Raw genomic sequence first — 25,499 nt, 5'->3', positions numbered from 1 at the left:
CCCGCCCGCGCCGCGGGGGAAAATGACATCGCGGAGGTGAGCGGGGGCCCCGAGGGTGGGGGGCGTTGGGAGGGGGGCCCTCAGCGCCCGCCCTCGCGGGGGCCGCCTCGCCCCCCCCCCGCTCGGAGCCCGTTTTTCACTTTAGCTGCGTGGGCCAGGGGGAGACATTGAGATAAGTGTTAGGGTCGGGAGGGGCTGCTGTGATAAAAACGCTCAAAATGCTTATATTCTCAGCTAATTTGCATAGTCTGAACTTTGGTGTGTGTCTTCACTTAATACGTATCAGGATGTAGTTTCCTCAACGTTTGTTCTCCTTCTGCACAAGATGGTGAATCTCGCCAGGTTGCTTTTCAGCCTGTGGCTGCCTGTGGCTCAGCTGAGGTTTCCTGGTGTGTGGAGGAKCTGCAGCGCAGGTGTTTTCTGACTGCCAGCCCTTGTCCAATGCATGTTTAAATATGTGCACAGGTGCCCTTGTAGAAGCGTTTGCTACCTCCTCATCAGCAGGAGCAACCTCTTGCCCTGCTCAGAAGTTTAATTTGTGAAGGTGACTGAGAAAAAGATTGGAAATATAAACTGATGAACCTATAAATAGGTTTAATTAAACCACCTCCACAAACATCAATATTCTGCTAGCCAAGACTCAGAGCTGATTTAATCTTGTGCCTTCTTGTAAAGGTGATTGGAAAGTGCAAATCCAGACTTGGAACTTTCTTCTACTCCCTTAATCTGGTATAACTTTCTCTTATCATCTACTCTGCTTTTCTGACTTCTTCTTTTCCCTGCCCTCCCTGCTATTTATACCGTCTTCTCCATTAAAAAGAAAGAAGCTGGCAACGTATGACTTTCAAAATACATGTTCTGGTGTTCTTTTTCCTTGATTATTGAAGATGTATTTGCATATATATGTATTTTTTTTTATAAGGTTAAATTGTAGCAATGCTATTTCCTACCACATCCATAATATTCTTGAGAAATAAAAAAACATAAGTGGTATCCGTTTATTCTTGTAAATGATATCTCACTATTTCATTAATTATTCTYCTGCAGTTTCATCTTACTTTACAGTAAATGACTTAATGGCATGTGGTTGCAGCGCCTGGATCAGAATTTCTCTGATGAGTATTTCATGTGTAGTGAGGACAGCGAGTGTAACTAGAGCATGTGTGTGTTCCCCTCTTGTTGTACTGCTTGGCTGGGATGGCCTTTGCTAGGGATAGCTTGTGCACCTGCTCAGAACAGGGGCTGAAGAAGGAAAGTGGAAAAAAAGCCCCAAATGCATTCCATCCCTATAAAAGGAAGGGTGAGGGAAGGTCTTCTCTAGGGCTTGTGTTCCTGCTCTCCGCGCCTGCCATCCCCCTGCTGTCCCCTCCRCGTTGGGAAGGGTTGTCTCTCCCGGGCTTCAAAAGCGCTCGTGTGATGGCAACACTTCAAATGAAGTGATCCTGATCGCTGCTCCGGAACCATTGAACCGAGATCACCAACACCCCCATTTTTCTATTTGGGGTGGCTGACAAATGCATCTTCCTACTCAAAGCCAAAAATACAAGGATGAGAGAGCAGGAGTACAAGTTGCCATTAGAGTGAAAGTTACATAAAGTGCAATAAACTCAGTCTTCCAGATGTAGCTTTTCTTGTTCTACGCTAAACTTTTTTTGCCATCTTTAGTAGGAGTGCATATGCGGGGGTGAGAACATCTTTTCTTTTTTAATAACGATCTGTCAGCTCTTTAATCCATCTTTTAAGTACAAGTTRTTTGTCTTCCCCCTTGTATGTTAAAATATATATATATTTTCTATTATTTTAATTCCTTCTATGTTATTTTAATTCCTTCTAACCAGTGCAGTGTGTCTACTTCTAGGCATGTTAGGGACAGGGATAGAATAGAATGCCGTTTTATAATAAATTTTTAGTCAGTTCCAGTAAGTTCCCATCTCTGTTTGTACATTTTGAACTCCAGCACATAAATATGTCTCTTGAATCCTGTCTTTTTCTAAAACCCTTACAAACCTTTCAAAACATGGTCATTTTTTTTTCCAAAGGAAGTAAAAACCTGGGAATGGAAGTGTGAGAAATTCACTCTGAGCTTTTTCACCCCAAATCTRTCATATCCCAATCCTATCCTAAATATGTTATTTAATATTTTCTTCACCCTGTGTATTGATGCTTGTGCTGTCTCGTCTGTGAGGCTGTATCAAAGTATCAAAGCTTTTGACCTTCAGATGGTCATTAGATAAATGTAGAGTTGCTTATTGATTCATTCTARCTCTCATTTGCTGTGACAACTTGGAAGTATTTTTTTAATATATTCTTTTCACGCCCCACACTGTGTAGGCTTGATTTTTTTTTTTTTTTAACTTCTTTTTTGATGTTCAGTTAAAGATATAGCAGTATTCAGCAGGTTTCCTTGGTGCAAGTATACTAAACCAGAAAAATACAAGATTCACAACGGGAATCACTTACTACTGAAATGGAATTGGTACATCTATAATCCAGATTCCGGTTTGAGTGTCTTGCTAGATACTCTGGAATCTCTAAAACTGTCCAGAATGGAAAGTAGAATAGGTGGGATAAGACCTTCCTAGGAATATTATCAGCTTTAACAGTTTTCAAAATAGAAAGAACTGCTGAACCAATTGAAGTGATAAAGYGATAGCCCTAAATTTAAATATATATTTGCCTATTTTGTTGCTACTGTAGTATCAATTTACCATGAAATCCTGACTGTATTAGGAGTGATCAGAAATGATATGTATTTTCTTTTAAAAAAGGTACCACTCGTTGCTCTGAGGCTGGCTGCAGAGAGTCACTTGCCCTGAGGTTTACATTATCTTGGAAAAACGAAGAGCCCGGTGTGCAAAGAGCAGCAATGTGTTCTTTCTGCAAATACAGATGTGCCTTTTCATTGTCTTTCATAGTGTCTGATTTACGGCAAATCTGAAAACATCAAACCTCACTTAATTGCCAACGTGACAAAGCCGCTGAGGCAGTTTGTAGTTGCTGCATTCCCCTCTATCCTAGGGCGTAGGCAGCGGTGGACACTGTAGCTTTTCTCTCATTCTTCTTTTTTTTTTTTCTCCTTTTTTTCTTTTTTCCTCAGTTTGTTGTCCTCTAAAATCATGTGCAATAAAGACTCCTTTCAGCTAGAATGTAGAAGTACTCTAGCATTTTAAGAGTGGAATAAACCCCCCAAATTAAAGATAAGAGAAAACACAGATGTGCTAGCTGAATAGCTAAGAATAAGTCCCTCAAAAGTTCATGCCAAAGGTGGGGACACTGAACTTGTTGGATGTAGACCATATACAGCTCTCCTTTGGCACGCCACTCTATTAGTCCTTCAGAAGGTTGTTTGTGGGTGGTGAATATCGATGCGAGATTCCTCTGGGTTTGTATTTAAGTGTGGTACAGTCAGATCAGAAAACTTGGCACGGGGCTTGGAAGAGTGAGCAGTGCTCTGGGGTCCGCAGCAGGCAGCGCCCCGTCCCTTAGGGCAAGGGCGAGGAAGACTGGGAGCTGAACGGGTTGCCCACAAACGAAGGTCCTTGCTGGCCTCTGTCAGTTGGTGGTCAGCTTGTACCCTAAAATATGAGGTTTTGTTTAATTCCTTACTGTTAAAATGTTATAAATTGTCATTTTGAATGTTTTTTTGTTTTACTTATAAATGTCTAGCGTGCCAGTGATGATTGTGAGTTTCTGCAGAGAGAGGTTTTTTTTCCTTCCTGACTGAGTATCTTGTTTTCTGGATTTAAGCCGGTTTCTCAGTTTTTATGTAATATTGGTATTATTTGAATAGTCTAAATATGCATAGATATAGCTCTTTCACTTTTAAAGCATCTCTTACTGATAGTGAAACTACAGTGCAATATGAAAACATGTTGTCTATGCTTAGATAGAAAGTCTTATTAAGAACAAAACTCAGTGTTGCCTGTTTTTAAAACCATGGAATTGTTCTGTATAGTCTTGTCATGTAAACCAGTGCTTAATACAGTAAGATCCGTTATTTATTCTTTTTAACATCCTATAGATGGTTTCATCCAAATATTACTGGGGTGGAGGCAGAAAACCTACTGTTAACAAGAGGAGTTGATGGCAGTTTTCTGGCACGTCCCAGCAAAAGTAACCCAGGAGACTTTACGCTCTCTGTTAGGTAAGTTGACGGGGACTTTTTTGGTTTTCTCCCTCTAGATTGAAAAGGTTCTCCCTGTGATTCTCTTCTGTAGGAAACATTTGGAAATGAACTAGTTGTGATTGGGGCATTCCGTTAGCTCTTAGTCCATTCTCTTATTACTTTTGCACAGCTAGGGAAATTGCAGTGTAGAGGGTACTGGCTTCTGATTCTGGAGACAGCCAGGAAAATTAGGGGAAGCAGAGGCAGATTCATAATTGCATTACTCTATGCCCTTTAAAAATCCATTTGATAGCCAGCTAAAAGTAGCAGAGGTGATCTGAACTGCTGATCAGGCACTTGCAAAAGGAAATGTCTGTATAAAAACAGACTCTGTTTTTATAAGGAAAGTCAGCAAGTTTCTAAGGGCCACTCCAATGCTATTTCAGCTTCCCAAATGGGCTTTTTGTAGCAATTGTCCCTGGTGCTGTGTGTAGAGGTAGGAAAGGAAAAGAGTATAAAGAAGCATGTTAAAGGTAAAGGAAAAATGAGATTGGTGATCCAAATTACAGTGCGTGGATAACCTTGAGATAAGGGACTTTGTTTAACAGAAAGAGCTTTTTTCAGATAGTTGTTTCTCACTAATACTAGAGAATTTAGGAGCACAAATGGTTCACATCAACCAGCGACAACTATTTCTTCAATTTAGACAACACATCTCTAAACATAGACATAAATGCCTGGAAATAAGCTGACTTACGTGATTTTTTTTTTTTTTTTTGGTCTTTGTTTCAAATATTAGACGAACTGGAGCTGTCACCCACATCAAGATCCAGAACACAGGGGACTACTATGATCTCTATGGAGGAGAGAAGTTTGCTACGTTGGCTGAGTTAGTCCAGTATTATATGGAACATCATGGGCAGCTCAAAGAAAAGAATGGAGATGTTATAGAGTTGAAATATCCACTGAACTGTGCTGATCCTACATCTGAAAGGTCAGAGAAATAATAGTGAAAACCCTAGTGTCCATGCATTGCTTACTAAATGCATGAGTTGTCACTGTTAACACAACAATCTGCTTCCATTTGATGAACATGTTGCCCTATCTTACATTACAGCTAATTCCATGCTTCATGTGAAATTACTTTCAAAGTAAACTGATAAATATCATTTTGAAGACAATGGGTCTTGAGGCCTTTCTCCTGGCATGATATAATAGTGAAAAAGAGGATACAGTTCCCTTGATTTTTACTGTGAGAATGCTTTGTAGTTCTTCCAGTGCTTCATGAAGCCCTTACATACTGCAGGGAATTCCCAGGTATAGTTTTAGACATAACTTTATAGCTTTTGTTTCCCCAGCAGTAGGCCTGTGTAAGTGAATGACAAATGCAAATGTTTGATTGTGATCTCTTGTTTTTAGAAATGTGAGTGAGAAGGAGAATCTGAGACTTTTGGCATGCATTGAGGGCGTACATGTCAAAAATAAACACTTGTGACCAGTAGATGTCAGTTTGTTCCTGGAAATGAAAAAGCAAGGAAAAACGTTAAAACAGCTTCCTTTACTCCTCAGAATAGCTTTTATTTAGCAGTAGCTGGCAAGACTGCTAGCAAAAGACAGCGTTGAACTGAATGCAAGTGCATGCAGCAAGAAATGGTAGAAGCAAAGAATTTCTTTTTTCCCCTTTAATAAATTAATGTTTTACCTTCCTTCAATAATTACCTGAGGTTTGGGGGGATTATTGCCTTTCTAGGCATGTTTTTAGAAGAAATAAGACTTAAAATTATCCTGTCCCATTCTAGTATGATGAAATGGTGAGGTCTCCAAGATATGAAGTTCCCACAGCATTTTTGGAAGCAGACATCTCAGTAAAGGAAATGGAACAACAGTAAAAACTGCAGCCTTGCCTGAGGAAGAGGCTGCAGTGTGAACTCAAACTTAGTAGAGAGAATCATACTTAAGGAGAGTCCTTCTGCATTGTAGAGGATCCAACCCAAAACTTCACTTGAAGTTGGCATGAAATGCAAATTTTGGTGCTTGTAGAAGTGCTTGTTGTGAGCTCTTTCTGTATTTTTATAATAGGGTACCTGTCTATTTCTTTTTCTATTTAAAGGTGGTTCCATGGGCATCTCTCTGGAAGAGAAGCTGAAAAGCTATTAACTGAGAAAGGAAAACATGGAAGCTTTCTCGTGCGCGAGAGCCAAAGCCACCCTGGGGACTTTGTTCTTTCTGTCCGGACGGGAGATGATAAAGGAGAGAGCAATGATGGGAAATCTAAAGTGACGCATGTCATGATTCACTGCCAGGTGAGATGAAGCAGGAGCTTCTCTAATAGCCCTGCTTCTACGGGCGGTGAGGCTTTTATTTTAGCAGCAGGGTTCTTCTACACCACTCATGGTTTCGGGGAGTTCAGTACATTTCCCCTTTCCCYGTAGTGCTGTATGTGCTATATATCATCTCTAGAATCAAACTGAATAGTTTGATAGTTTCACCATTCAATTAGCGTTTGGTTTTTGACCGCTTGCCTGGCAGAATCACGTCATGCTACACTGTGCTGTCAAGCACCTTCTAATAGATTTAACTCTGATTACATCAGAAGTCTGTCTCTAATCCTCGGTGGATGGAGCCCTTCATGTTCATAAATCTTCCAAAGCAGGTTGCTGTCTTTTGGATAAATCATATAAAAATAGTGGTAATTGGACAAATAGAAACCCACTGGAGTGTATCTGTTGTCCTGTCATTTTTATAATGTTTCTTGACAGATGAGCGGCATTCAGTAAATATCTTGGTTATTTAATCCAAGGAACATTTTAAATCAAAAGCTTGAATTTAATAGGGCTTAGTTCTCCATTTAAGTACTATTCCATTACAGTTTTCTGATTGTCATACGTGCAGAGATTTTGCTGTTATTTAACAAAATCTGCAAATGTTTTTTCCTTTTAGGGCAAAAGATATTGCAATAATAGAGAAACTTAGAGATAGAAATTGCTACCTAAGGCTTTAGAAGCTGTCACTGGTAGAAATTATTAAATTAGTTCTAGGAAAGTGGGGGCATTGAGATAGAAACTGTTTTAAGTAATGTGGGTGTAGAAGGGACTTTAAAGAAGTCATGTAGTCTGTCTTACCAAATCTGTGCAATTCTACATGTGTCTTTCAGGCCCCTAGTGATTGACTGTTTTAGGAATTTGGCTGTGTTTCGCAAGTTAGTTTCTGAATTCTGATCTTGCAGCCCAGGTAGTCTGCTTGAGCTGACTAAACGTTATTTCAGAAGGAGGCAGCTCTCAAGAGGCAGATAAAGTGGCTCTCATTATGGAGGGCAGTCCTGTTTGTCACCTCAGTGAGTGAGCCTGTGCACATGTTTCCTGTTATCTTTTCATTAACATTCTACCATCTCGTAGTGGAAGGGCCTTCTAGATTTCTCTACGTACATGAGAAAAATTCTTTAAAATGAATTTCATAGCTCGATAATATTAGCGTAGGCTTCTTCAAAAGTGCATTTATTTTGATGACTGAGCATCTGTCTTTCAAGGAGCTAAAATATGATGTCGGTGGAGGAGAGAAATTTGACTCTCTGACAGATCTGGTGGAACATTATAAGAAAAATCCCATGGTGGAAACTTTGGGCACAGTATTGCAACTCAAACAGGTGAGTGAATGGAGAAAATGTCACTAAATTTTGTTACCCTTAGCACGTACTGTTATGGAAGGGCAGTGTTTTCCATGTGTTCTATAAGACATCTTTTTCTTGATTGAAAAAAGTAGTAGTAAATTTGTGAAACTGGATGACAAAATCAATTAAATCTAAACTGGTACAGATTCATAGCTACTTGCAAGGGATATGTTTCTGTGTTTCTGATGTCTATAGACCTTCTCTTGACTTCATCATGGCCCGTAAGGATTGCAAGAGTAGTCCAGAGATGAGATAACTTAGTGCACTGAAGGACAGCTGTGAGGCTTTAGATAAAAGCTGTTGTTCCCTTCTCCCTTCCCCCTCTTTACTTGATCTATAAGATATTGAAGACCAGATAGATATCTGGATCCTAAAATTCTATTTGCGTTACCTATATAAAATATAATATGTACTTAATATAAAGATGTACAATGTGTTAAGCTGTAGTCACTGATATAGCATTGTTTGATGTTCTGTGCCTTTCTCAGCCTTTGAACACCACCCGTATTAATGCTGCAGAGATCGAAAGCCGAGTGCGGGAGCTAAGCAAGCTAGCAGAGACTACGGATAAAGTCAAGCAGGGCTTCTGGGAAGAATTTGAGGTACTTCCTTACATTTCAAGTATTATACTGCTGAACTTTGGCACAACTAAAAAGCTAGTTTTGTTACTGCCTTCCCAATAGTGTCTTCCCCCTCCATTACTTCAGATCCCTATCGTTGTCCTCTTTGTGTCAAGTGCAGGTCACGTTAAATCTACCAGTTCTTCTTTCGTGCCCCTTAACTGAATGGTTTGAAGTGTTTGCCTGTTTGTCCAGGTTGTTCAGGGGCTGTTCATTCCATACCTAAATGTAATCGCTCCTGGCATAACAGATTCCAAGCTGCTTGAGTCTATACTGGGGGCCTGACAATTGGAGTGACTCAACAGCTGCATGTGAATGATGATCATACTGAGCAACTTTTGAAGTGATATTAACTGGCCTATTATATTTAAGACACACAAAAAATCCATAGCAGAATGTGGAACTCCACCAGCAGATGGCAACAGGAAATCGGGAAGTCCTGTGATCTAAACTCCCTTGTAAAGAGGCTGCTTTGGGCTCTGTAATGCAGTTTTTAAGAAGCTACTTGAATAGTCAGAGATGTCGCTTTTGCAAAGCGACAGTCCAAAGAAGTTCTCTTCTGGTCGAGCACAATTTCTTCTGGTCAAACACTCTCCAGTCTGCTTTGACTTTTTTGGAAGGGGTGTTTTGGGGGAAATAAAGCCATAAAAAGCAAGGTATCAAATTTCTGTACAAATGTGGATGCAGTACAAGGTGGGGTGATGGGGAAGTGGAAAGACGTAAAATGGAAGTTCTACTTCCTGTTCTTTGAGACAGTTTGTTCTCCTAATCTACTGCCTTCAAAGCCTGAAATAACTAGGACACCCTTCTGCAGTGAAGAAGGAGCAGGAAAGCCCAAGATAAACACAGCTGGTAAATCACAGACAGCACCTTAACCCCATCACTTCAGAGTGGTAGGAGCTGGCTTCCTCTCAGCTGGCATGGTATGAATTGTATCGGGGAGCTAACATGGGTGACTTGAGTCGTGTATGGCTGGTTAGGCTTGTGAAGACCGGGCCAGGTCTGCTGAGCAGCCAGAATTCCAAGAGGAGACGGAAAACAAGACAGCAGAGGCTGCTGTGCTTGTCCCTAAGGACTTAGGGCTCTGTTTGTGAAACCTCCCTGGCAGCAGAGTGCTGGGTCTTGTGTGGGGCAGGTCTCRTGTGTTGCTTGTGAGCCCCTCTTAGAGGTTAGGTGGCCTCAGCCCTGGAATCTCCTCTCTTGCAATATGTGAACCTTGGTACGAGGCCCGAAGGGTCAGCCTCACCTGCTCGAATGGCTAAAACTTGCATTTGAGGTTGAACTGCCTTTTCTGGAGACTCTGGTCAGTGSTGTGCTTCATATCCTGGTGTTTAATCTAGATTGTGCCTGTGATTCCTGAACGCTTTAGCCTGAGCATTGCAATGAAAGTGATTTTGCAGGTTAGCCAAGCGTCTGTTAGCAGCCTTCCCTGGAGACTCCGTGCAGACCTCACTGTTACTCAGAGGGCGTAAGAGGGAAGAGTTCCCAGTTGCCGTGCCCTAGTTATTGGGGCTGGCTCACTAAGAGGTTCTGGGAAGCGATGATTTTTCTTGAGGGAAGCCGTGCTGTGTGTGATGCCTTTAGGAATGGATGCTTGATTCTTAAAAAAATGACCGAACTACTGCTTGACTCTCAGGATTTCTTTTCTGTCCTATGGTTTTTGTGGAATAAAATTGCCTTGTTATGAATGTGACAGCTGCTCCTCAGAAGCAAGGTGTTTTCCTGTCCTGTAACCTCTTAGAAGTGTTTGGTAGCAAGTCCAAAGTCATACAAAGAAAGCATTTGTAGGACATGAAACATTCTTGCTGTAAGGCATCCCACTTTTCTTCTCACTACTGTTAGGGAGGGAGGACAGCACTAATCTGTAATTTATGATGTGCTATTTTGGGGGGGGAATAAAGCAACCTCGTAACAGTTTTAATGTCCTGGATTATTTTTTTTATTCACCTCAAGTTAAGCAGTGGCTGTTGGTCTCGAGAGGATGCATGGAGGCAAACTCTGGATTGTCTGTGAAACTGCTTGTGTTGTTTATGGTTTCACTGTCCAGACAGCAGTTATAAATTACTTGTCTTAAGGCAYATTTAAGGATATGCCTCTTGCCCTATGAGCCACGAGGCAGAAATGTTGGCAGTCTTCTGTAATGTTTTTTGCTTCTGAAAAATGGCTGTTTGGTGAGTTTAATGCTTCAATAGTGTAGTAAAATACAGAACCATGATTCAGATTTATTGTTGCATTATGTATATCTTTTAATGGACTTGTTACAAGTTGCTGCTGCTCATGGATATCTCTTCGGGGATGCTCAAAGCAATAATAAACTGTATGAAGTGAAGATGTCTGAAGCTACTGTTTCCACACACTTCTTTCTATTTTATAACCTGCAAACAAAGCTTAGCTTTCAGTTCTCTTGCTTTGTGCTTCRTTTGACCAAGACCTCAAAGTGTCACATTTTGATAATTTATGTGAAGGTTCTCAGTAAATACTGGCTTAGCCAAACATCTAAAATTAAAAGAAAAACTCTTTTGCAAAGTGGCAGGAGGCAAGAAATAAGCTCTACTGCGCAACGGTGTTTCACTCATGGCTGGCAGTAGAGGCAGTGCTCGTGGGAACGTTTGCCTTTGCTTCATGGACATGAGACCTCTCAACTCTTCTGTGTCTGGCTTCTCCTCTCCGGAGTCTGTGTTCTTTTTCTGTGTGTAGAAGGATCCTAGTTGTCCAAGGTCACTATGTGAGTCAGTAACGATAAAGGAGACCAAGATAGACGTGAACGAATGTGCCTGACATGCCTAAGCTTTAAAGCAAAAGTGACCTCTGAAAGAGCATAAATGGTTGTAATGGCAAAAGGAGCAGCTCCCTGAGTCTCAGGATGTTCTTTTTAGAAAACAAAGGTATCTGGTTTGTGGTCCCTCTGGCTGGGTTGCCAATGGGGAGATTTGCTACCAAGCGACACTGCTGTGAAGTGTGGATTTGGTGTTGTCCCTGTCACATTAATAGTGAATTGGACCCAAAAGTTACAGCCTTGTCAACGGGAGGAACCTCCATGCAGGTTTTCTTGTTTCTGTATTGGAGTGATTTATGTTGGCTAACCCTGTTTGCAGTTACCTGAGCAAGCTTAAACATCCCCAGCATTCTTGGGCTAGGAAAGGAAAATCTGGGCAAAAACAGGTGCTAGTTTGGTGAAATGGCCTTGTAGTGATAGAAGAATCTAGGAAGTGGTGTGTGTGGATGGGATTCCTTATTTTTGCCCTCAGAAATAGGGCAAAATTTTTGCCTTATTTTTGCAACGCTTGGGGCATTTTTTATGTTGTCTATGCCTCTGGCAATRCAATAGCATTCCCACGCGCACTTCTTGATTTGACTAGAGTTAGGTAGGAAGCTTATTGCTGAACAAAGTGAAATTCTGTTCCCAAGTCCATTGGCCTCTCCTCCCTGGTAAGCCAGCTTTATAGCAGCTCTGCGTGTAGTAAGAGTGTGACAGAACTTGGCTTCCTTYGTTTGGCAAGTTAATTAGGAGTATGAAGGGTATAGCAATGCTCTGTTGAATTCAAATGGAAAAAACAAGATCTCTCTCCCAGATCACTGATGGGTGTTATAATCAAGTGTCAACTTTTCTGTGAGAAAGGATGGCAGAAGTGATGGTGAAAGAGGCTGTATGCTCTTTTTTACTGATGTGGTGCTGTTTTTAATGAAATCAGTTATTTGTGCTGTTTTCATCTAGACTTTACAACAGCAAGAATGTAAACTTCTATATAGTCGCAAAGAAGGTCAGAGACAAGAGAACAAGAACAAAAATAGATACAAAAACATTTTACCCTGTAAGTACTACTTTTTTGATTATAATGTAGAGCTCATAGGCTCTTTATGCTTTTTCTAAGCTTTATTTTCTGATGCTGGTAAATATGATGTTAATTAAGCGGCAGTATGCTCTGTTTTGTTTCTTTAATGATGTTTTATGTTGTCAAATTAGTCTATACCATTTCCAATTTGTATATCAATATGTGGTCTTTGTAGATGGAGATATTTTGATTGCCTAATATTGTGTTTATCTTCAGCTATCATATAATGATGTCACGTTCCTGAACTGTTATTCAGCAATTGGAATGCTTAAATTTAAGAGGATTAATTTATGGTACAAACTGCATGAAATGAATCCAGCAGACTTTATAAACCCACTTCTATTGACCTAGTGCTTGACTGTCCATACCCTAATGAAGTACTAACTAAGATGAATAAAGATTTAGATACTGTGATCCAGTTTCTTAAGAACTGGATGCTTGCCTCGAAGAAAGGAATGGTTGAGTATTCTGACCACTTGTTTGACAATTTGCTTTTATGGTAATGATAGGAAATTACCTCTCTGGTGGATATTTAAAAATAGATATGTGTTTACAAATGTAGGATACAACTGCTTAACATATTGTATGTACTCTTCTAGTTGATCATACCAGAGTTGTTCTACATGATGGTGATCCAAACGAACCAGTTTCAGACTATATCAATGCTAATATTATTATGGTAAGTATACTGCTACCTAACAGTATCTTATTGGCATAACCTGYATCTATTCTTTATCGTGCTCACCTGATTCCGAGTTACTCTTTAGAAGTCTCGTTTGTCATTCTTTGTTAAATTGTGTTTTCTCTCTAGCCTGAATTTGAAACAAAGTGCAACAACTCAAAGCCAAAAAAAAGCTACATTGCTACTCAAGGCTGCCTACAGAATACAGTGAATGATTTTTGGAGAATGGTGTTCCAGGAAAATTCTCGAGTTATTGTTATGACAACAAAAGAAGTTGAAAGAGGAAAGGTAAAAGCAACTTTAAATTGCCCTTGGGGAAAGTCATGCACTTGAGTGCAAGTCAGCGCAACTAAGTCATCCTAACTTGCAAGCTGGAAGTTGAAAATATGGTGATTTCTCCAGAGACCCAGAATGAAGGTGCTGAGTGTCCTCCTCTGCTTGTATATGTGGGAATGGAGGATGCACTTCTCTCGTGTCATTGGTTTTACTCACTGAATTTTGGTGTATGAATGTGAATGCAAAGTTATCTAGTGAATGAGCCTGTGAAAAGGCAGGTGTATTCACAGAGGCATTCTGCATGCTTTAAGGAGTTTATTTTTTCACAGAAACATGGAATTTTGTTATTTATTTTTAGCTTGCCAAGGTTTTATAGACTATTATGAAAAGTAAAATTGTCAAGTTTTATTACCATAAGAACAAATTTAGAGAGTATTCCTAAATATTACAAAATAATATGAAATTTGTTGCCTCAGAATCACTGCATTCAAATGACATTTACTGGGCTCTGCTAGAATGCAATTCTCCCTTCTGACTTTACTTTCCCTGCTTGATTTTTATTAACATTCTTATGTGTTGAGCTAGTGATCTGGGCTGTAACTGCATCTGGTAGAGAATCCCTCAAGCAGGCGTGATTTAGCACTTTTATTCCTAAAATCAGGTCCTTTGCCTCTAACTGCCTTGTTCTGCATGAACACAGCTGTTTGTTCAGCCTCAGTGATCTGTGAGCCCCTTGTGAGCTGCTCTGGTAATATTCACTGCTTTGAAGGAGGAAATTTTCCTGCAGTGATGTATTCCAAGAACCTCTCTTACCTTTTAAGCACGGAGATCTTGCTTATTCACTGTTCTCTGGCAAATGTGAGGCTGTTCTGTTTCTGGGTTCTRTGCGTATGGCAAAAGAAAATTGAATGGCAGAAAATAGTTGAATACTGATATTCTGGCACTGGTGACTTTCCCCTTGTGTATATTTATGTATTCTACAGTCTTATTTTGATTTGGAATATGGATTTTTTGTTTTGGTTTTTATGTGTGCAGAAGATGACGATTAGATTTTTATTGGCTTCTATTCCTCACATGGTTATCAAAACTGCTATTACTGGTGTTTATAAAGCCATGGACTCTGTTTTGTGGGTTTTCTGGAGGTAATAGATTTGTGTCCATTAGTTGTATTTTATGAAAGGACCTTTGAAATACTTGATTCTGCTTCCTGAGAATACACTGAAGGAAGGAGAAGCTCCCCCTTTCCCAGTGTCCTCCTTAGATCTTTCTGTGAGAAGAAGAGAAATTCGGGCTTTACTTTGGAGGGGTTGACTTGGTATGTCCCACTCCTGGTATAAAATAACAGCTTTTTTATCTCGGACCAAAGTGCTTTCAGATCTGCGGGAAGGAGAGAAAGCTCTGGATCCGAGATGACTTCATGAACACATTGCCTAAGGAAGTGAGGAACTCTGAAACGACACAGAGCTGCCTAGAACTCTGCACTCGCTTTAGAGTGCTCTGTAGAGAACTGAAAAAATACTTACAAATTAAAMTAATGGTGTTTTGGAAGCAGTCCACTGAGCTGATCCTATCTGCATCCTCTCTATCAGGCTAATGCTGGTTTTAACGTTGCGTGTTACTGTTGAGATTTATTTAGAGCACCCCTGCTCTTGTGTTCAGAGTTCTGCGTTGAAACTGCGAGCTGTATTGATGTACACTAAGCTTAACGTTTTGAGTTTAGCTCGTACCCTTTTGGAAAAGTAGGGAAAGAGGGCAAAAGCAACCAAAAAAAAAAAAGCATAGTATTGCCTAAGCAGGCTGGAAAGCATGTGTTCAAGCCTTATTTTGAATCGTCTTCTGCTGCAGAAGAAGCTTCCTTGTTGCAGTCTTTTCATATTTGCAGCTACTCGTGCATATTTGTGAGAGAGGTTTCTGCACAGCCCTTGATGTTGGGTCTGGATTTGCAGTTGCTAGCAGCCCTGCCCACAAACCCGCTGGAGCTTCTTGTCCAGATAATGTGTGGACTGGCATTGCAGTCGGAGGTTAACAGGATTTGCTCTTTCCCAAGCTTTCACGGGAACCAAATGAAAGCAGTGATCCTGCTCTCTGGTGTGCGTAATATATCCCTGGCCAAAAATAATCTTCAGAGAGAAGTAGCACACAAAAAGCTCTAAGCTACTAAAGCTACGGATGCATTAGGCTTCATTCTCCCCACAGGGAGCAATTCTGTCTTGCACRTTGGCTGAACTGGAGAGCTAGGTTAGCCCCTTTTGCTCCAGTTCTGAATGACAAGCCCTCAGGTTTCGTGTATGCTAAAAATGGTTTATGCCTTTGACTTGTGTCTATCCTGCAATCTGTTAGRTGCTGATTATAGAGCAGTCTGCAAGGCTGTTGCATTCCCCTGGAAATTCTCGCTGTTTTGAAATCGGTGTTTGATGGGGATATAAGTGCCTGTATTCTAGACCTATATTTTTGAAACTATTGAGGATAAGCAGGTATTAAGACTGTCATGAAAGCTGCTAAGAGGAGAGATTGCCTGTACCTTTTTTTGCCTCAAATCCTGCAGCGTGGGCGTGTGCATTTGCATTGAGGGGAAAAAAACTTGCCCCTAAATGTGCTCTACATTGTCAYTTAGCTGGCCAGTGGGTGCTAGTAACTGTCCTCTACCTAAGCAGAACTGAAAAGCTCAGATTTGTGCGTTAGCCAATTCATGAACCAGCCTTGCCCCTTGTTGATCCTTTCTGTCTTTTGAATCTTGCAGAGTAAATGTGTCAAGTACTGGCCTGATGAATATTCCCTAAAGGAGTACGGYGTTATGCGTGTTAGGAATGTTAAGGAGAGCGCAGCACATGATTACACGCTACGAGAACTCAAGCTCTCCAAGGTTGGGCAAGTAAGTATGGTGGTGGCTTCATCCTTTTGATTCAGGTTGCAAACCAAGAATAAATGGCAGATGTTGACAGTTTACTTGGAATCAATAAAGTCACTTGAGCCCTGCCTTTTTTTAGTTCTTGGTTTAGTTCCATATGTTTTGTCTCTGGCATAATTGGAAATTCATGTATTTAAGCACCTTTTGGTAGAAGATGATGCATGTCTGCAGAGCTTTCAGGAAATCTGGAAGAGAGATGATACTTCTCTTAAGTGCAGGTCACATTTCAATGTAGCTGAGGCTTTACTGATTTCCTTTCAAGGAGATGTTTGAATGCCTTGTATTATTATTAAGCAAGGCACCTTTGGTTCATAAGGCCTCTGATGTAGGGGCCTTCATTGTTCTCCAGTCCTGTTTGCTGCTGTGTTTGCTTCCCCTGAAACTGCACCATTTCTTGCCGGAACTCTTGCCGGTAATACAACCAATGGCCTGTAAAGCTGGGCTTAAACTGTGGTGCTGTGGTAAGGAAAAGAATAGTAGTCAAGTGTGTGAAGCTTCTTTGACTTATGAATATGTTAAGTGAAAACTAAACTGTTTGTATAAGTAAAGTAAAGAGCTTTTAAGTAAAGGAGTTGAAAGAGGAAGGAATTGGCAAACAAATGTGGTAAGGAATGCTTTGGATGAGAGTGCAAAAATAACTGTGGAAGAAAAAGCCAGGGAGATATTTTAGAGGTTATTCTCATGAGTTTTGAGGTGAAGGCTTGCATTCTTCCACGTGTTGGCATCTTCCTTCTAGGGAAACACAGAGAGAACGGTCTGGCAGTATCACTTCCGAACCTGGCCTGATCATGGAGTGCCAAGTGACCCCGGTGGCGTGCTAGACTTTCTAGAAGAGGTGCATCACAAGCAGGAGAGCATTTCTGATGCAGGGCCAGTTGTGGTCCACTGCAGGTACAGTGCTGCAGTGTGCAGTCTCCTTCTGCGGGATTCTGTTGGGTGTCTTTTCTGTGTRTGAGAGAAAAAAGCTAAAAAGTTAAAAAGGAAGCAACTTTACCCTTAGGCTACTTGAGTTTTCATCTATCAAGCTCTTCTTGCTCTGTACATTTTGGGAAATGTTGCATTTTAGATAAGTGTCAAATGGTTACCTTTTAAGCAATCTGTCTTCCAGTGCATTCATGTTGGTAGGAATACAAATTTCTGAGGCTGTATGAGAGGTGGTGTCAGTCTTGTCTAAATATATTCCAGGTACAGGATCATGGGAATTTGTCTCCCATCCCACCTCCTGCAAGTGAGACATCACTCAGTCTCAGCATATAGATGAGATACTTTTCATAAGGCAAGGAAGTATCAGAGTTCACTTTGTAGTTCTTTGCTTCRGGAATGTTAATAAACTGTCATGTACAGAAAATGCTGCCATGACTTCTTTCTTCCATGCAAGTTGCATAGGTCTGTACTTGCTTTGGTGCATGCGAACTCATCTGGGATGACACTTGGGCTGTAATTTGAAAGTAGGATATGTCTTAATATTGGATGTCTGCTTGGACTAGAATTTCATGCCTGTTCAGAAAGAGCAACTTGTGGTTTTCCCCTCCTCTTCTCTTTCTACAGTGCTGGAATCGGACGAACCGGGACTTTCATTGTGATTGATATTCTTATTGACATAATCAGAGAAAAAGGTAGGGTTCCCCAGCACTGCGATGACAATCCRCTGCACTAGATGAGACTAATCTTTCCTCTAAAGAGAAAACTTATTCTGCTGCTCTTAATGATGCTTTGTAGGTGTGGACTGTGACATTGATGTTCCAAAGACCATTCAGATGGTGAGGTCGCAGCGATCAGGAATGGTTCAAACAGAAGCACAGTACAGGTTTATCTACATGGCAGTGCAGCACTACATTGAAACGTTACAGCGCAGAATTGAAGAGGAGCAGGTATATCTGTCCTAAACATGAAATGTTCATAGGAACATACAATTGGGGTGGGAAGGAGAATAGTTCTTTTGCTTCCTGTGTCTTTTGGAGGCATGACTGCTGACTGGAGATGCAGAACATCATGAAAAGGCTGGTTCTGCAGCTGGCTTGTAGRTTGTTTTCAGATGAGTGAACCTATGTTTCCATATGGGATTAGAAAACTCTCAAAGAACAGTGTGTTTGACCAGTGGCAAAATCGTTAGTATGAGAAGCTTTTCCATGACTGCAGCTGCAGCAGCTCTACCTTGCATGACAGTGATTTGGTGTGTGGGATCCTGTCCTTCCTGCAGCCCCTGTGTCCAGGTTTCAAAGGTCCTTTAGTAATGTCTGGGTTTCTGAGCRGGAAGAATAAACAAGACCCTGTGAATTGATGCAGAAGCCTTTGCTCTGAGTTTTAAAGAGGTTTCAAATGTGTCAAATATATTTYTAACGTATAATAATCAAATTCAATCTGATATAAGCAGGATTCATTTGGCAATCTAAATTGGTCACTGTAATATCTATTTTTAGAGTCTAAAATTGTGCTAGCTGTGGAAAGGTAGGTATCTTGGGCTGAAAGATTATCAAGGAGTGTGGTGATCCTGCAATGCAGTATCAAAGGGAAAGAGCAGTTAGAGGAGAGACTTGGTGCAGTAAACTGAGGGAAGGTTTTGGAATGGGTGGTGAAAACAGGAGCAGTGAAGTGGGTCTGTGGGTATACCCTCTGGAAGCGCTGTAATCTGCAAAAATTACCTAATATTGTGATAAAGAACTGTCTGCCTGCTGTTCTTTTTCATTCTGCCCCAACTTTTAGTCTTCTGGATTCTTATCTTTTTTGTTTTGAAATTTCAGTATCTTCCCTTCTGGGGTTGCCTTGCTGCTCGAAAGGGGATAAACCTGCAAGACTGGTCAGGCAGATGTGGGGAGCTGCGTGCCCGKGGTTAGCCAAGTGCCAGGCTGAGATGAAATCCCCGCTTAGACCGCTTGTGTCAGCTTGGGCTTGGCTCTCTTGTGTGGCTTCTGGCTTCGCTCGCAGAGCTTGTTTTATATTTGCCTGTGTGATAGATGCAGCATTTAGTAGAGAAGATAGATTTTTCGTCTTCTCCCTAGACAGGTGCTTTGTGCTCTGGTGCTGATTAGACACAGTGGAGAACACGAAATCCTTCGTGTTTTCTCTTTTCCTGCTTTGTTGTCTGTCTCTCTGCCTAGAGTTTCCTCCTGTCTGTGTGTGTAGCTCTGCAGTGCAAGCCTCGTGTCCTCTGCTCTCAAATCTGGTCTTTCAGCTGCTGTTATTTATCTGAGTAGCTGGCTCTTGATTGCTGTAATGTTTTGCGTAGTGTTTTGATACCGAGTGAAGCGGTTTCGTTCTGTTACAGTCGTCAGGCTCAATTTAATTGCATTTCATCCCCTATTATACTACTAGCACAGGAGAAGGAAGTATAAAATTTCCTTAAACTGGAAAGGACGTTGCTTTGCCTTAAGAGATCTTGACCTGTAGTGAGGGCAGCCTCACTGCAGGTGAGTAGTGGCAACCACGGGATTAAAAAAGTGCTCTTGAGACAAAACCAACTTTGGCAGTGGCCATAGGAACTAATTCTTGGGAAAATAAATAAGTAAATATATACCTGGTGGGTTGGAAGTGTTCCAGAACATGCTTTGAGAGAGCAGAAAAAAAAAAAAAATAGAGATGAGCAGAATAGCAAAATACTGTGAGGGAAAGGCGGGGGGCGGGTGGAAACTTGAATCTCATCTAGTCCACAAAATATAATTTGTTTGGGGATGAAACTGTTTCTTAAAACTCTTGCCTACTGGAACCTCATTCTCCACGCTGTAATGTGGTTGCAGGTGATAAAACCTGGAAGCTGCACAAAACTGGTCAGGTAAATTAAGGCCCATCTATGGGAAAGAGTGTGGAGTTGWTTCTGTTGAACCCTTCCTGCTTTTCGATTTGCCTGAACACAGCCCAGCTCTGAGGAGGAAAGAGTCCTGCTAACGAGGCCTGTTGCTGTGCATTGGGTGCCCCGATGAGGGCAATAGCTGCCTCTACTCCCTGGAGTGAGAAATAACCACACTCAGTTATTTTTTCCTTGAAATGTGTATGTTTTTACATTTAGTAATTTTTACCACCCTTCTATTATTTTGAATTAGAATAATTACAGTGAGTTAAGTTGGAGGAAAAGAAGCTAGAAATCTTTCTCTTAGRCTGTCTACTTCAGCCATCTTTTAAGTAATAAAACTGATTTTTTAAAATTGATCTTTAACTGCATTTATAGCATTTCTAGCAGCAACTGTAATTCGTCTTCCAATTTCAAAAGATCAAGCTCTGGTTTTGGGCTTCAGAATATTATTGGCAGTTGTTGCTAGGTGAGAGGCTCGTGCCTAAACTCTGTAGAATGCAGCACAGTTTGAACCTTTGTATTCTGTTTAAATCTTGTGTTTTTTAGCTTTAGCCTTCCAGGTTATTGATCTGGACTGGTGGTCTGTTTGAAAGTGATTTGTCAGGAGTAAGTGGGAGGCTGAAAGGGGGAGAAGTTCTTTAAATAATAGAACAAGGTGAACAAGTTTTGATGAAGTCTCAGAAGACCATCTTGCAAAGCCTCAGCCCACATTGCTATGCAGAGCTTTCTTAATGGGAACTCAGCAGCCAGATCTCCTAGGAGGCTCTGACAACCTCTGTGGTGAGATTGACTCAGGTCAGTTGATTTAGTACTTGTTTGAGCATTTAGAAAAAGATATGCTATAGAATTTTAAAGCAAGGCTTTGATTTATATGTAGGTATCRGTGTATGTTATGTGTTGTGAATGTTTGTCCTGGAAATGAAGCTGTATCCCCCTTTCTGTCCYGATGTAGCTTTGCTCGTTGGAGCCTTCCGTATCTTTAGACAAATGCCAACACAATTGGCTGCAGCTTGTGGCATATGTTATGGAATACAAATAACAGCTTGGGTTCTTTTTATATCAAACCTAATGGGCTAAGATGGTATTTTATTAGAGATCTTGCAAACAGTGTTGTTACTCATTTGGCAACATCTCCAAGCTGGAAATAAGGTCAGTGGGAGGCCCACTGGCTGCTGCTGTCTACTAAAGAATGAAGYGTGGTTTCTCCTGCCAAGTAGGATGAAATTTGTACGTGAGTGCAGGTTCATGATACTGGTGCATCCTGCTGGAGATGGTCATGGAAAGGGAAATACTGCGAAATAAGGCTTTCCAGGTCGTGCAACAAATGGCTAACGCCAGCGTTCAGGTTCTCTCCATGCTGTGCTGTATCTACAGAATTGAAATCTCCTGTGTTGATAGACAAGCATCTCTTTCTAAAGACAAGTAAACATGGCTAGTTGTATGCGTGATTTCTGTGCTGCTCCAATTACTGTTTTCATTAGCAGTTCAAAACCTGGTTCTAATTGTGTTTTACTTCACAGAAGAGTAAGAGAAAAGGTCACGAATACACAAACATTAAATATTCTTTATCGGACCAGACAAGTGGGGATCAGAGCCCTCTTCCACCCTGTACCCCGACCCCAACATGTCCAGAGTAAGTTGGTTTTTATTGCAAGTTTGAAATGTATTAATTAAATTTGAGTGAAATAAATTGTCACTGAGTTATTTTGTGTGCATGTGCTTGTTTTTTTTCTCTGCCTGGACTGTTTCCTCTGCAAATAATTATCTCATTTCAGAATGAGAGAAGATAGTGCTAGAGTATATGAAAATGTGGGGCTGATGCAACAGCAGAAAAGTTTCAGATGAGAAGATATCCAGGCGCTTCCATGAAGAGACGGGTACGTGTGGTCAGGAGTGACTGTGTGTGCCCAGATGAGAGCTGGCGAAGGGGCCTGAGTGGGGAAGAAATTAGCCCAAACGAAACTTTGTCAATCTGAATCCACTTAGGAGCTAATTGGGTAACTGTAAGTGTGCTTCATATGTTCTCAGTGCAGCAATTTTCTTCCAAGTTTATATCCTAAATATACTACCAAAATAATGCACAGTTTGTAAGCACAGATCAGAGACTTCTGGTTTGAGTTTATGATTTTCTCCAAGTCAAAACTGAGCATATTTTTCTATAATTTAGGAAAGCTAAATGGTTGCTGATTTTCTCTGAACTTTTATTTTCTCTTCCTCCRCTAGAAATGAACATGGCTTTTTAAAAAGGTCAAGAAAGAGATGGAAGAAGCTTCATGTGAATGGTGAACTTTGAAGGCTTGGTACCTTTTTATTTATGGTTTTATCCTTCAACAGTAGACCCAACGTAAAACCATCTAAAGATTGTTTATATCCTTTCTCTCCGATACCTGATTTACAATTGCTCATCTTCCAAATAAAAGGAAATCCTGTCTACAACGTAGACAGCGACGCTGTAGAATCATTTGGAATCCAGCAAGCTGTTGGACTGTCATCCATCTGTTTTTTAAATAGTGTTTTTGTTTCACAATATGGCTATTAGTAATTTCGTACTTGAGCAGTTGTGGGATTTTGGGGGCTGGGGGTGGGAGAGCAATGAAATGGGTAAATCCGTTACATTTATGTAAAATACTGATGGGAACAATACTTGATTGAAAACAGTGGATCACCTGTGTGAATAGAATCAGCTACATGGTAAAATTAGTCCTAATACATTTCAAACTGAGTTGCATAGGGGTGAGCAGTTGCAGATATGAAGGTGCTTTTTGTGATAAGTGATAAGGGTGTGTGTTTTTTTTTTTATCACAACTTAGCTGAGTGGTTGGACAGGCTATTTCTGAGCAACTATGTGAGGAAGCCTTTACATCAAACAAAACCTTTTTCATGTGACCTCTACCCGAAATAGGAATTTGCCGTCTCTCTCAAAGGGCACAGTGGCCCAGCAGTCTGTAAGGGCACTGTCTATGTTAATTTGTCTGTGTTYATCTATTAAGCAAGAGATTGGACTAGTAGAATTAAGGTATTCTAGCAAGCTGTACCATGACACCTTGACAGAATATTAAAAATGGAGGGAAATGACCCACTCTGCAGGTTATTACCTTAATTTAAGGTAACCCTCTTGGCCCTTCCACAGAGGAGGTGGAAGTTACTGGGGCCTTTGGTTTTTTTAGTAAGGCCCTATGCTAGCTTAGGGGGCTAAACCAGAGCTTTTTGGGGGAAAGCAGCGTATTGAAGCTAACGATGGGCTGAAACCGCAGAGCTGCAAGGGAAGAGCACGGGCAGCAGGGGCCTGTTCTGGCCCGCGTGTCAGGCAGGAGTTTACACCCGCTCTACCTGAAGTGCCTTTCAGAGCCACATCGAATTTGCTGTCCCTGGTAGCTGAAGAACCACGTGCATCTGAAACCACTTCTGCTTGTCAGTGAAGCAGGTTCCCCTTCTAGAGGYGCTGGAAGGGCGGGTTGCTCTTGGGCAGCCGGGTAGCTGGTTTATTTGCTTTATTTGCTTTGTCCTGTTGTCTGGACCAGAAGCTTCCCTCGAAGATATAACTGCATGTGTGGATCCGAGGCAGAAYTGGTCCCTAGGAGTAGGTACCAATGGTGTCTTACCAATGTCTTTCCCTTGTTTGGGGGGAAATTCTGTGATTTAGGTAGCGTTAAGGAACTATTGCCATTTTCATACAGCGTGTGCAGGTGGTGAGTACTGCATTAAATCGCTGTGTGCAGGGGTGCAGGGCCAATGAAACTGCATTATTGGCCTTACTGAAATTATGCTAACGCCTGGAATGTAATTAATGCAGCTTTGTGAAAGGTTAATTGGGAGATTACATTACCTTTTCCTGAGAGTGCTTTGCAAAATCAAATATTTGAACACTTTGTTTGAACTGAATGAAGGTGCTTTTTTGATGTTAAGCAGAATTTTTGTTACTTTGCTTTGTGTCCTTTTTGTCTTTCGAGGTTTGGGTTTTTCTTCTCGAATTCTTGGTTTTTTTTGGAACTGCTGTCACCAGCATACCATAATGAGTTTTAATGTCATAGCCTCTAGTCTAACCGTAAATATTTGTGCCCTTTCTAGATCTAAAATTTCTGTCACCATGAGAGAAAAATCTGGCTGTTCGGTAGCGAGATACCTATTCTGCATTGCCACCCTCCCGTCCCGTCCCTATTTACGGCTTTATCCTGCTCAAAGGGATCACTTAAGGGTTGCTATTGGTACAGAGCCATTTGACCACAGTCTAAATAGTTGTTTAAAGCACGGTAGACTTGCACAAACCCTACACTTCATACGTTACAGCAAGGTGGAATGCGTGTTCAGTCTGGAACCCATCTGCACCAACATGGAAAGTCAGGAAAACAAGAGAAGGATCCTGAAYGAATCCGAGCTCCGTTAGTGGGATATGTCTTAAGATTGATCTGTGCAAGCAGCAGTCAGTTATATAGCCAGCAAAATTGCTTTTCATGACCTCATTTGTGGCTGTTTCGAACTTGTCTCCGTAAGAATTTGTTCTTGGAAGCGGGGAACTCGTGCTCCAGAATACGGATTAATCCTGGGGAGCGCATGGTGGAAGAATGGCAATGGCAAAGGAGGGGAACGAGCTGCAAGGCTGTGAATAACTAACTCTGATTCTCTTTACCTGGAGTGTTAGGCCCTGCTGAAAACCAAAGGCAGCTTTGGCGAGGTGAAGTCTGCCAGCCTTTCATGCATAGGCGAGAGGGGTAATTTTTAGAGCTTTTAAAAATAATTTTAAACAATGGTTGGGTTTTATGACAGGCGAAGCAAGAGAGATAAATGCCTTTTGGTTCAGGGGAGATAAGTGAATATGTGGGTTTCGTGTATTTCTAGTGAGCTTTTAGAGAATAAATTGAAGCATTGATCTGCAAGCCGTTGCTGGAACAGTGGGATGGAAAAGGGATGCAGCTCCCAAGTGCTCTGCTGCAGAAGACTTTATCAACCACAAGGGAAATGTTAACACAGCTCCTAAGGCACAATAATTTATGCCAGCATGATTTTGCTGCAGACTTGATTTACTGAATGTTTTATAGTGTACACTTTAATTTCAGCTAACTCGTTGGGACTGATTGGTTCGCCTATTAATCCTGACCAAACTTTACTTTTTCCTCTTAAGGTATGTGTTGGAAACACAATTAACGTCATTAGCTGCATCCTAGTTAAAACCTCTTTCCTTTTTCATTGTAGGGATGGGGAAGGTCAGCTGGTACTAGGATGTATTGTCAGTTTTTTTTTTTCACCCATAACTTCATTATTTCAAATTAATTTTTAATTTCTCCCTTTTAAATAGTGAAACGTAATTAATTATTTCAARCCTGTTTATTTATGACATTATTGTGATTTTTTTTTTATTACAGTACTAAAGACTAATGAAAAAGGATCCTCTTATTAGGTGGAGTAGACCTTGCATTTATTTTTTTTTTCCTGCAATGTATGAAGTATTGTACCAGAGTATTAAATGAAATGTAATATTTTATTGAAAAATCTCTATCCTTTAAAAGGAATACTTTTAGGATGTCATCAATTTGATGTGAATCATGTAAATGTTGATAATGCGCTGTTTATTATACATCTAGTGTTTCAAAAGACTCACTTATTGCCTTTTGCCCACATACATT

The 25,499-nt window shown here is 40.9% G+C and overlaps 1 protein-coding gene across 1 annotated transcript; it reads left to right on the top strand.

The window, feature by feature from the left end:
* Nucleotides 1-25,290, top strand: PTPN11 (protein tyrosine phosphatase, non-receptor type 11). The gene is made up of 16 exons (XM_026036684.1): nt 1-36; nt 4,022-4,144; nt 4,905-5,099; nt 6,216-6,408; nt 7,632-7,748; nt 8,261-8,374; nt 12,108-12,204; nt 12,825-12,904; nt 13,037-13,195; nt 15,924-16,055; nt 16,828-16,982; nt 17,640-17,707; nt 17,811-17,962; nt 21,399-21,511; nt 21,654-21,755; nt 22,102-25,290. The coding sequence occupies exons 1-15, from the start codon at nt 23-25 to the stop codon at nt 21,721-21,723; spliced, it is 1,782 nt and encodes a 593-aa protein (XP_025892469.1). The 5' UTR covers nt 1-22; the 3' UTR covers nt 21,724-21,755; nt 22,102-25,290.
* Nucleotides 25,291-25,499: the final 209 nt, after the last annotated feature.

This window comes from Nothoprocta perdicaria, unplaced genomic scaffold, assembly GCF_003342845.1.
Source record: "Nothoprocta perdicaria isolate Ctin4 unplaced genomic scaffold, notPer1 scaffold_185, whole genome shotgun sequence".
In the NCBI taxonomy this organism is placed as follows: Eukaryota; Metazoa; Chordata; class Aves; order Tinamiformes; family Tinamidae; genus Nothoprocta; species Nothoprocta perdicaria.
Note: the sequence above shows the minus strand (reverse complement) of the source record. Positions and strands in the feature narration are given on the sequence as shown.